Source organism: Propithecus coquereli, unplaced genomic scaffold (genome assembly GCF_000956105.1).
Source record: "Propithecus coquereli isolate 6110/MARCELLA unplaced genomic scaffold, Pcoq_1.0 Scaffold292, whole genome shotgun sequence".
In the NCBI taxonomy this organism is placed as follows: domain Eukaryota; kingdom Metazoa; phylum Chordata; class Mammalia; order Primates; family Indriidae; genus Propithecus; species Propithecus coquereli.
The window spans coordinates 1606238-1619117 of record NW_012148530.1 but is presented as its reverse complement, the minus strand read 5'-3'; the positions used below and the strand labels follow the sequence as shown (position 1 = coordinate 1619117).

Sequence of the window (12880 nt, the reverse complement as noted above, 5' to 3'; positions counted from 1 at the left end):
TCTAGGCTACCCATTCGTCCTTTCTCGGCATGAGTGTGGTTGGGGCTACAGTTTTTTCCTTCTGTAGTGTTTGGTTGGAATAGAGTAAGTATGATCTGAAAGTTTTCTGTCTTGCTAGGCTACTCCTTCCCTGGTCCTTTGGCTAGAGAGAGCAGGGCTGTCTGGGGCTTTGTCTGTGCACATCGGTGTTGCCAGTTTTTCTAGTATCCAATCCTGGATAGGTGAGGCAAAAAGAAAACCCAGAGAACTCACCCCCATGTTATCCCTTGGGGCCCAAGGTCCGTAGCAGTTCTGCTCTCTTCTTTCTGTGGCGTCTTCTTATGTCTGTTCTATATATAATATAATGCCCAGGATTTTTGGGCATACTTATCATGAAGAACAGAGAAAAGTTCATCTACTCCATCTTCCCATTAGTTGGCATAGAGTTGCATAGAGTTTTAAAAGTATGAATTATTTTTTAATCTACTTTCTTATCTCTCCCCATCTTTTCCCTAACCTAGCTATTCCTCAACCCACATCTGGATTTCCAGCTTCTTTTGAAAAGTTAAAAGATCTATCAGTACTGGACTTGAGTACCCACAATGTTCATTCTCCTTTATTTCTTCCAGCGGAGGCCATTGTTAGTTATCATTCATCATTGGTGCTTGTGGTATCACATCCCCACTTTATTCACATATGATAACGGCTTGGCCCTGGAAAGCAATGGGTTTATCTGATGTAAGGCATTGAAAATGTTCATGCTCTTTGACTTTGCAGTCACTTCTAGGAATCTACACCAAGAAACTAATTAAAGATGCCAACAGAAACTTATGCACAAAGATAGTCATTACAAGGTTGTTTATATAATAGCAAAAAATGCAGAGAGCCTAAATGAAAATATCCAGGTATGCTAGAATACAGTGATATTATTTAAAAAGAATATGACATGGGAAATGTTCATAATAAATGAAAAAGCAGGATATGAAACTGTTTATACAATGTTATCCCAGACCTTCACAAATCCTCTCTTTCAACTTCTGGAAGAAAATACACTAAAATACCAACAGTATTACCTCCAAGTTTTAATTTCCTCCTGTATATTTTTCTGTGCTTTATGAATTTCTACTGTGCTCATGAATTACTGTTATGATCAGGATAATAAAATTTCTTAAAATATTTAAGAATGCTCTTGAAAGTGTTTTCTGCCATTATTAAATGAGATGTTCAAAAATTATACGTGAATCATTTGGAAGTATACGCTGCATACATAGAGACATATATTTACAAATATGTTTATACACAATGGTATAATAAATAAATGGGACTGTTTCATTCTTTTTGCTAGGAATCATGTACTGTGATAGCAGAATGCTATCTGCATATCATATGAGTTGAGGTGACGGGTGAAATGATTAAAAGATGGTACCTAGCTGTTGACTTTTATAGCTGTTATATTTGATAATACTCCTAAGGAGCAAATTATTAAGACTGCAAGAAGAGGATGCAACAGTGTTAGCTGTCTTAAAATCATTAATTCAGTGTTATGGATTCAACATATTTTAAGAGCTTGTGCTTAATTACTCTGCGGAAAGTTCTCCTTTCTTTATAACTCAGTCATTATCATGAATTATTTCAGGATACCATGAAGAGATAAGCTCAGATTTTCCACTTGTGTATTAAGGATATTTAAAAGAAACATAGATAGGTATTTTTCTGACACCAGTTACAGGAACTTGCTGACCTAATTATTTATCTTTTGTTTAGTTTGACCAAGCAGCTGATGCTGAGTTATCCTGGATTACTGAAACAGAAAAGAAATTGATGTCTCTGGGTGACATCAGGCTTGAGCAAGACCAGACTTCTGCTCAGCTGCAGGTTCAAAAGGTGAAGAAATACATTTCTAATTGCCATCTAAATTATTTGCTGGTGTGCTCCAAGTCTATAAAATGTGCTTGCATGATTTATTTTTCAAGACTCCTCTAATGTTACTTGTTACTTTTAACTACTTCACCTAATTGTTTTCATTTTAGTCACATGCTTTCTTATTTTTTCTTTTAATGTTTTTGTCTTTATTTTGTAAATCATAGACATTCACCATGGAGATTTTGAGACACAAGGATATTATTGATGAACTTGTTAAATCTGGGCATAAAGTCATGACCACATGCAGTGAAGAGGAAAAGCAGTCAATGAAGGTATAATCTTGTCTGTGGGCTGGTGGTGGGACTCTTGAAGAAACAGCATGTGTTAAGCTTTCAGTCCTAGAAAAGCACTTTTCCTTTATCTGCAGCTGCTATTTAGCCAGTGAAATCGTTAGTTTTAAATAAGGCATTTGTCAAGTTTACAGAATAACAGTGAAAGGAATATTCCTTAAGAGAATTACCATGAGGACAATCTATTTTAATAGGCATAAAGGCTATTAAGGTTTGAATCCTTGATTAACTGACACACATTTAGCATTCAATTAATGTTAGCTGTATTATTACCATTATTATTGGTATAAATTATGTTTTTATATATGTCAACTGTTGTTTATATGCTTCAGGGACATTTGGGCCTCTTGAACTGAAACAAAAACCAAAATATGTGGTTCTCTCTAATGCTAAAATCCATTTTGTGTGAAGTTATAATAAGCTATACAGGGAAAAAATGAGCTGAGTAATTAAGGAAACATCCAGTTTGTGTTATTTTAATGATCCTTTAAATTGGTAGAAAATCAGCCACAAGTAAAAATGTTCAATTCATATTCAGACATCTGAGCAGCCTAAAGAAATTAATATTTATTAATGCTTCTGGTAGGAGAAATATGGCAAAATATGTATATAAATCTCTATGCTTAAAATCACATTTTAAAGAATATTCACTGCTTTTAAGGTATATCATAGATAAAATACCAGAATGCACAATATACTGATACTTTATTTGTACTCTGCAATGGAAATTTGCTTGTTTTTAATTGAATCTTTATTACTTTTATAAAGACTCTGACATGAAAAATACAGATCATCATGAAATAATTTCTTTGTTATTCTGTGGTTTGTTGAGTTGCTGTTGTGCTTTATCTTCTGTTACTAGTTTTTGCTGTAAATTTATATCATAATCTGTATCACTGTGACTTTCCCATAAAATCAGTGTATGGCACAATGTTCTACTTTGATTCTAATGTATATAATTAATTTTGTTGCCTAGCAGTTCTTACAATTTCATTTGCAAAAAAATAGTCTTTCTCTTTTTTTATAAAATAAGGTAAATGTTACTTGAATCACATGAGACTTGTTTTCTAACCTTGAAGACATTGTGAGACTGGTTGGAGAATTTTGCTTATTATATTTGGAGAGCTCAGTGTCTTATTCATAAATATTTGAGGCCCTTTAATTTAAAATGAACTTTCATACAAGGAAATGATTAAAATCTAAATAGCTTTTATTGATTTACTTATTTAACATACATTTGTTGAGCGCCTACTCTGTGCCATGTGTACAGTGCTGGACAAAGCATTCTGCAGTACGGATGCCACTTGGCCTGACCCATTAAACACATTTCATCATCTTACTTTCTAGAAAAAACTGGACAAGGTACTGAAGAAGTATGATGCCATCTGCCAGATAAACTCAGAGAGGTATCTGCAGCTAGAACGGGCACAGTCCCTGGTTAACCAGTTCTGGGAAACATACGAAGAACTTTGGCCATGGCTCACAGAAACACAAAGAATCATCTCTCAACTTCCTGCCCCAGCCCTTGAATATGAAACTCTAAGACAACAGCAGGAAGAACATCGGGTAAGCTTGGTGTGAAAGAGAATGTTGTACTCCCCATTAAAAAAGAATCATCATTTTTATGGTGTTTTTTTTGAATGCTGTTAGACACCTTACATGAATAGGACATTTTAGTAATGTTATGTTTTGGTCTGCATAATTGCTTCCTTCATAATTGCTTACCTTCTTATCTAGGGTTACAGTGAGAACACTTGTTTGGATAGACCACATTGTATGTATCATTAATTACATCACAATTGCTATAAATAGTATGAAATATAGGCCATCTGGATAGCAAATAATTCTCATTTTAAAATGTACATAAACAAGCTTTTGAAGTTCTTTCAATTTACACACATTAAATTGCTTTCAGTTTGTATATCTAAAATATAAATAAAGAGTAGAAATATATGGAAGAGCCTTGATTAGACTCATATGAGCCAGAGACAAGGCCATTGAGCTTGGAGAAAATGTACAATATAATGAATCTGTCAAAATAGCAATATCATGAAAGCTATGAAAAGGAAAAATACTGAAATATAGAGAAAAATTGTTTCCCCTCCCTTTTTTTTTCATCTTATTTACCTGGAACTCTTTAAGTTCTTGCTCCTGTAAGTGTTGATAAATAAACTGGGGGGTACATTTACAACTGCAATTATATCAGTTTTAAACATATATGAAATGGCATTATGAAGCCCTCATTTCAGCAGTGGCTTAAAATTTTGTAACGGTTTGAGTGAGAGAGGGTTCAAGTCTATGAGGAGAAAACCTGAAATTCTTGTTATTTATGGACTTGTGAACCTAGTTGCTCTTCCAGATCTGTACAAGAGGTACTCTGAGACTAATCATGGTCTCTCTGTGTGTGTGTGTGTGTGTGTGTGTGTGTGTGTGTGTGTGTGTGAGAGGGGGAGAGAGAGAGAGAGAGAGAGCGCAGTTTAACTCAGGGTATATTACGTCATTTTTTGGAATATGTGACATACTTGTTAATCTTACTTTTTTAATGTATTGGCACTGAAGACTATCTCTAACTGAAGTATTTATTTAGAAGAGAGTTTTGGAGAACACTAGTGCAGAATAGAAATCTTAGGAAGTTCTATCTAAATCATTCAGCAAGAGAAAGACAAACTATGTGGAATTGAATTTAATTTTAGTGTAAAGGTTTATTTGTGGCAGAAATCCTGATGTCTGTTCACTGAATTTTTAAATTTTTTTTATTTCAAAATATTAATTAGGGGGGTAAAGGTTTTTATTACATGGATCTCTTGTACAAGTCTTAAGTAAGGACTTTTGGTGTGCCCATCACCAGAATAGGGTTCACTGTACCCAACAGGTAAATTTTTATCCCACAGCCACCCTCCTGTCCTACCCCCTCCTTGTTTTCTCATGTCCTTTATATTGCTTTGTGACTGTGTGTACCCATCTATTAGCTCCCACTTATTAGTGAGAACATATGGTGTTTGATTTTCCATTCCTGGGATACTTCACTTAGGATAATAGTCTCTAGTTCCCTCCATGTTGCTAAAAATTACATTATTTCTTTCCTTTTTATGGCTGAACACTCCGTGGTATACATATACCACATTTTCTTTATCCCCTTATGAACTGAAGGGCACTTAGGTTGATTCCACATCTTTGCAATTGAATTATTCTGCAATAAACATTTGAGTGCAGGTGTCTTTTTGATAAAATGGCTTCATTTCCTTTGGGTAGATACCCAGCAGCAGGGTTGCTGGATCAAATGGTAGGTCTACATTTATTTATTCGAGGAATCTCCATACTGTTTTTCATAGAGGTTGTACCAATTTGCAGATGATTTGAATGGCTGTGTTTTTAGCATAACATCAAATAGTATGGAAAAGCTCATTATTCAGTTGAAATTTTCAAAGTTAATTTTCCTTTTTTACAATATCATTAAGCTCTCAAAACAAATTCATGATTGTATATGTACAGAACTTTGTAGCCAAGTCTTCAAATTATTTAAACTGAAACCTTTACCATTCCAGAATATCTGTGGTCTCCCACAATGGCATTTCTTCTCCAGCTCCACAACATCCTATCTGTCTGTTTTTGGAGAAGATCTAGTTCATTCTGGCCAGGAATGAAAAATGGCTCCAAGAGCCATGTTACCAAGTGATAGATAATCTTAAAGTCACAATAGGAATCTCCAGCATGACTGGACTCCTATGACAGTATGTTGCCAAGAATCGTTTTGTAACACTTGAGGCAAAAGGCACCTCTTATTGGCCCTGTTTCCCATACGCACATACTCCCAAGTGGAATCCAATAGATGTTCTCTTGCCTGTCATATAACAGTCTAAAAATGGCTCATCTTGCTACTCCCCAAGCCAAGTTGCCTCGTGGTGGTGCTGCACAGATGAGATCTACCTAGATTCTAGGCAATTCAAGAAATCCCAGCAGAGCTGTTGCATTTTATGCGAGAGTCTCTTGATAACTCAGAGTGTAAGCTTGTTATCCAAGTGTGCCTTTTGGAATATTGAAACTGGAATGTGTGTGACATCCACAGCTTTTCCTTTTCCATGAGATTGTATATCACTGATGTTAACCATCACAACCTCCATTTGGTAAAGCAGCAGGAAGATATTATCTAATTATATGAAGCAAAAATAAGAAACCCTCAGCCTGGAACACGCAGGCACAAGATTATAGATGTGGCCCTCCCATGTTCTTATGTGCAACATGTTAGATTAGACCCCTTCCCCTTTTAAAATTGAATTTGTGTTTATTTAGTCCTTTCCAAAAGTGTTTTAGGGAAGTCCTGTATTTCCAGTTTGGAAATACACATTCTGGTGAGGACAAGGAACTGCTTATGAAGGAACCTAATCAATAATGTAGTACAAATGTAAGATCCCCTCAATGCTGCATGGAGGCTAGCCTCAGAGAAACCTGCAGGCAAAGACATCTCCCCTTGGGAATGGCTTTGGATTTGATCCAAGAAAAACTTCTCAGTGGAAGCTCTGGGATCCATGGAAGTGTAGATGTTCCAGCTTTATTCAGGTTCCCAATACATCCTCTCCATTAGAGGGAATGGGCTCCACTTGGATTCCACACCCACTCATTAGTATACGTATCATTCTATCTCTTGATTAGATGACAAAATTATGCAACATATTCATATGACACACATTTTTCCTTAAATACACCTGACAAATAATGCTTAGTATACAGCTGTGTATTTGATAGATTGTACCCTTGCAAGCTTTAACATTTTAAAATAATAAATAGAAATAGGTTCCTTCATACATGTATGTCTGTATCCTATATGTGTAGAATAAATCATACATACATATATAATGCAATACATGTGTATTCATTTTATATTGGCTCACATATATAAATGCAGTTAAATGCTCTTGTCAAAATGTGCTGCTCTTGGTATGAAACGCATTATGAACCGGGATTCATTATTTTACTCAATCAGCGTTTTTGTGAGTACCCTTTAAGGGGTTTGGCATGACCAGACTGTTGTTTAATCTTTGTGTCAGGGCCATCTCTTCCTGGCCAAGGGTTGTATGAGCCATCATGTGTTAAATGCCTTGTGATGGGGAGGGTGTTTGTTTGGAGTTTCTTTCCAGCTGGATGCATTGGGAGTGTAGACAGCTGTAATATGGAGGTGTGACCCTGAGATACTGAGAAGCTGTTTGGTTTGTTATAGCAACTGCGAGAGTTGATAGCCGAACACAAGCCTCATATAGATAAGATGAACAAAACTGGGCCACAGTTACTGGAATTGAGCCCAGGGGAAGGCTTTTCTATCCAAGAGAAGTATGTGGCAGCTGACACCCTTTATAGTCAAATTAAAGAAGATGTCAAAAAGCGAGCTGTGGCATTGGATGAAGCCATTTCTCAATCAACTCAGGTAATCATTTATACTAGAAATAGAATTGAGTTCTGCCAAACAGCAGAGCACAGAAAGGCATTTTCCTGGATCTTCTGATTAAATTTCGACTAAAATTATTTCACAACATTAAATCTGGGTATTGATGTCATTGATTCTTGGAGGTGATGTTTGCTTAGGTCCTCCCCTTTTAGTTCTCTTCCTGCTTGTGGACAATAAAAAATAATTTTCAGTGACTTAGGAAACTATGCTATTGCCATCATTGTCCAGATATTTAATTGAGTGTCCATCCTGAGTAGAATGCTATATTTGCCATTGGGAGAGATAAAAGAAAGCATTATTAATAAAATTCTCCCAAGAAGGCAAAAAGAAGAAAGAGAGAATGATAGGCTATATAAAAAGAAAAAGAATATGAAGTTGGAAATTGATTTCTTTTTAAGAAGTTGAATTTTGAAATACCTACAGATTTTTCCATTTCCAGTGATAATGGTTTTTATCATTAGATACAGGACATTTGAGTCGTCCATTTTTTGTAATCCTGTGTGATGTTTCCTTTACCTTGGAAGATAGTGTAGAACCTGTGAATGAACAAGTTTTTATTACTTTGCTTAATTGTCTGTGGTACCTTTGCAAACACAAATTTAAAATTTTCCCATGTATCTGATTATGTGTTTAACCATGAATTAAATACAAACTTCTGATACAACATTGAGAAAGTTTTTGTTTTGTTTAATTTTTTTAACATTTTTCAGTTCAGGAAATGCATAACTTAAAGAATCCCTTGAATCTAATCAAAATTGTTCATGAATTTCACATTTACTAATATTTTTTAAGATGCCAAAATAGTCATTAAAAAGAAGAAAACAATCAGTTTTAATAGATGAACACCTAGCTTGTTGAACTTATTTTTAAAAATTAATTTGAATTATGATAACAGAATGAAGCAACAAGTAAAACAGATGCTGCTGTCAAGTGGTCCAGTTATATATTAACATATGCCACTTCTTAATGAATACACTCTTTAAGAAACTAAGTCGATTCTACATAGGGAGTTCATACAAGTCATGCCTTTCGTCATGTCTTCATACACTAGCTAGATGTAACTCTTTGGATGGATATGTTGATAAAATCGCTAAGATTTTATTCTTAATTGTGATATAAATTGATTTTTTCATCTAAATTTCACATTCGGTGTTACAGATTGTTTCCCCACATATAATCCCTTTGTTTCACTACTAGTTCCATGACAAGACAGATCAGATTCTGGAGAGCCTGGAACGCATTGTGGAGCGTTTGAGGCAGCCACCGTCTATTTCTGCGGAGGTCGAGAAGATTAAGGAGCAGATCAGTGAAAATAAGAATGTGTCAGTAGACATGGAAAAGCTACAACCATTGTATGAAACTCTTAAACAGAGAGGAGAGGAAATGATTGCTAGATCTGGGGGCACTGATAAAGACATATCTGCCAAAGGTAATAATTTTGGAATAAGGAAACAATTAAACTTGACCTTTTAAACAATTCTAGAATTGTATGCTGTTTACTGATGGTTCCATTGCATAACAAAAATGCCAGATCTTAGAAAAGGTATTACAAATGTGATGTGTTTAGGGTAAAGGACTGTGTACGCTTATCCCTTGTTAATGTCTTCCTGTGTTTGTAAAATCAATCGGTCAAATACAAAGTGTGCCATTATACAAACATAATGTGTTCTCCAGGCCTTTTAAACCAGTAGGTTAAAGCATAATGCTTAGAAGGCCAAACCTAGGGGTTTTTTTTGTCACTACTGACTACACTAGCTTACATAGAATGCTTACTCCGGGCCGTAGCCACAGAAATGGCAACCATGGCCATAGCCAGCCCTGTTAGAAACATGAGCTGGGCATCAAAAGGAAGAGCTTGTGTTGTGTATAGAGGACATTCATGATAAGGGTACTCTAGAAGCAAGCCCAAAATACATTTCCTACATCGTTATATTCCTGGGACTGAACAGACAACTTTGTTCATGATTTGGAGAGCATAAAAAATATACTTAGGTGATTATTTCACTTTCTTTTGGATTAAGGCCAGCCTTAGTGAACTTGAAACTTGACAAACTTGGTTCTGCTGTGAACTCATGTAGCTTTGAGCACCCACTTTTGTCAGGAAGAGCCTTGGTTCAGCAGGAGTGGGAGACCCAGCGATCGTGCATTGTCTGGGAGAGGTCCCACTGATACCCACTAGACTGGGGTCAACCAAAACTTGGTTCCGTTTTAGATATTTAGCAAGTTGAATATAAAACATTCTGCTGTGTTTCTTACATGGGGCTAACCCATAGCCTTGTTGGTACTGTTTTGCTCCCTAGCTGTTCAGGATAAGCTTGACCAAATGGTTTTCATTTGGGAGAACATACACACGCTGGTGGAAGAAAGGGAAGCCAAACTACTAGATGTAATGGAACTAGCAGAAAAGTTCTGGTGTGATCACATGTCATTGGTAGTTACCACTAAAGATACTCAAGACTTCATCCGGGACCTGGAAGATCCCGGAATTGATCCCTCAGTAGTAAAACAACAGCAAGAAGCGGCAGAGGTAAGCAGAAAATCTCATTTTTAAATAAGTTATGCCATAATGAAACCTGGATTCCTTTGGTAAACGTTAGGAATTACTCTGTTAAAATTTATATTTGGTTTCAAAAGTGGAATGTACAGTGATACAGCACGAGATAGAGTGTACCCACAAATCTCACTTGGAGACTATTTGTTTAAAATAATTTCTCTCCATCCCCACTGTCTTTCTGCCTTGTTTCAGGGCCTCATTATCTCTTTCATTTGGCTTCCAAAGTAATCCAAAGTATAGAGAGTGTCTTTCCTTGCCAGGCATCTAACCTTGCTGCCAGTCATCTCTCTAGATCTGCTTTTATCATGTTGCTGCCTAATCCTCCTTAGAGAGATCCATTGCCAGCTGGAAAAAGTTCAGACTCCCTAGAACAGGGTATCCAGCTTTGACATCCCAGCCTAGACCTTGCCTATGATCCCAAAGCCATTTTTCCTACTGTTGCTTTACCAAGCTTCCTCTCTTCCAGTAATTAGAAAGTGGCTTTCCCCAAAACTGCTTTGCTCTTTCCTAGCACCTGAGCCTTTGCACACTGCCGCTCTTCTAGAAAAGACTGCTCGAGCTTCCATGTTCAGTTGAATTACTAGGCACCATGTACAGTCCTTTCTTGTATACGGAGCAGAGTTAGTTCATATGTGTTCTCGTAGTACTTTCCTCATGCAAAGCACTCTGCACATAGTATGACTTACTGTTGCTCGTACTTCTGTCTTTCCTACCAGACCCTGGTTTTCTTTGTATCCCCAGTGCCTAGTTGAGGGCTTGGTACATGCTTATTTAATGTTTGTTGAATGAATTAATACATTTAACCAAGAAGATGAAAGCAAAGGTCTGATAACTGCATTTCTGTTGTAGTATTTTTGTAATTTATAGGTCCTACCTACGGTAATGACATAAAATGTAACTCCAAAGTTAGATCTACAAACAAATACATGAATTGATGTGAAGTCTTTGAACTCATATTTTACTTATGTCTATTTTAAATGTATATTGCCAAACTTGTTGGTTTGGAAAACAAAAAGTCTTTTTATACTTTACAGTATTGTTGACATTTCAAAAAATTTTGTTCTTTGTTATAGTATTTTTTATTTCTTATTTTTAAAATACTGTCTTTATAATAAACATTTAGCATTTGTTACTCAAAGGGTGCTATTTTTCCTTTAAAATATTTCTCCTCTTATCTTGTCAAAATATGTGTTACAGAAACTTACAAAATAGAAGAAAACAAAAATGGTTATAACCCCACCTCCTAGAAATAACTAACATTAATATTTTGTGTACATCTTTTTAGTTTCAGTGTGGTTTTGCTTAAAATTCTAAGGCTGTCGTTTTCTTATTCCAGGCCATTAGGGAAGAAATAGATGGGCTCCAAGAAGAGCTGGATATAGTTATTAACCTGGGTTCTGAACTCATCGCCGCGTGTGGGGAACCTGATAAACCCATTGTCAAGAAGAGTATAGATGAGGTACAACTGGTTTATATTCTACTCTTATCAGAATGCTTTTTTAAAAATTTCGTTAACTGAAATATATTTGTTAAAAAGTAGTCGACAATGTAAAATATGGCGCTAAAAGAGTTCTAACATTTATATTGTAGTTAAATTCGGCCTGGGATTCTCTAAATAAAGCTTGGAAAGACCGGGTGGACAAGCTTGAGGAGGCGATGCAGGCTGCTGTTCAGTACCAGGATGGACTGCAGGTGAGAGGATTACAGTGGGCCCGCTGGTCTCTGCTGGAAGGAGGAATCATCCCAATTGGTGTCTACACATGGGCACTACCCCGGACTGCAAGTGTGCGTGTAATCGTGGGCAAGTCGTCCGGCAGTTGCCGTGGGGACTTCAGTTCATGTTTTGTCTTTTAGAAGACATTTCTGACCTTTCAAATATGTACAGATTTATATACACATCTACACACACTTTTATACACACATTCAGTGAAATTTACTTTGAAAAGACATATTTTAATGTTTTTTTCTTAAGTGAAAGTAAATGTTTCCACACAGCATTTTTCATAAATGGCTCCACACCAGACAGTGGAATGGAACCGAAATCTGAGTTCTGTTCTAAAGCTGAGTGGAATACGATGAAAGGAGTAAACACTATCTAAAAATATCACCAAGTTTCACTAAAATTAGAAGTAAAGAAAGTTGATTTGGAGCCAGCGTTCTCCATGCGCTAAAATAGATGTCTATTTTATTAAGTCATAATCTGGTGTGTAAAAGTATTTTCTTCTTTTCTGTATGTATAATTTCCTTTTAATAGTTGTTTTCCACATCTCCTAAGGGTTCTCATTCAGTTTGCTTGTCAGTTGAAGCCAACTCAGGGATATTTCTCTCCCTACCTTCCTCAACTTCATTCCCTTTCCTAACAGGCTGGCAGGAGTTTAGTCCCTCATCCCTCTTACCATATGGAAAAAGCCTTTCTAAGTATTTCCATAACACTAAGTGAATATTATCTTTAAAGCTCAGATGAATACGTCTTTTCTTTTTTCATTATGCCACTCCATTTCTATATTTGTAAAAATAAATATCACAAGCCAGGATTTATGCCAGCTGAAAAGTTTTTGAACTTTGGAAATATATGAAAAAATTTCACTACAAATAACACTTTATTATAATTCCCCCTTCCTTTTTTTTTTAACAAAGTGACAATTTATCAGTTAGGTATCAATGGCCAGTAACTAAATTGAGCTCCAGTCCTCT

The 12880-nt window shown here is 36.0% G+C and overlaps 1 protein-coding gene across 1 annotated transcript in view; it reads left to right on the top strand.

Annotated features, from left to right (window-relative positions):
• The window catches only part of DST (dystonin), a 374223-nt gene that overhangs the window by 314728 nt on the left and 46615 nt on the right, over nucleotides 1-12880 (top strand). The window contains exons 58-65 of the mRNA XM_012648708.1: nucleotides 1744-1863; nucleotides 2067-2174; nucleotides 3540-3758; nucleotides 7408-7611; nucleotides 8830-9061; nucleotides 9933-10159; nucleotides 11523-11645; nucleotides 11777-11971. Of these exons, the coding sequence (XP_012504162.1) occupies nucleotides 1744-1863; nucleotides 2067-2174; nucleotides 3540-3758; nucleotides 7408-7611; nucleotides 8830-9061; nucleotides 9933-10159; nucleotides 11523-11645; nucleotides 11777-11971 (1428 nt within the window). The remainder of the gene's footprint in view (nucleotides 1-1743; nucleotides 1864-2066; nucleotides 2175-3539; nucleotides 3759-7407; nucleotides 7612-8829; nucleotides 9062-9932; nucleotides 10160-11522; nucleotides 11646-11776; nucleotides 11972-12880) is intronic.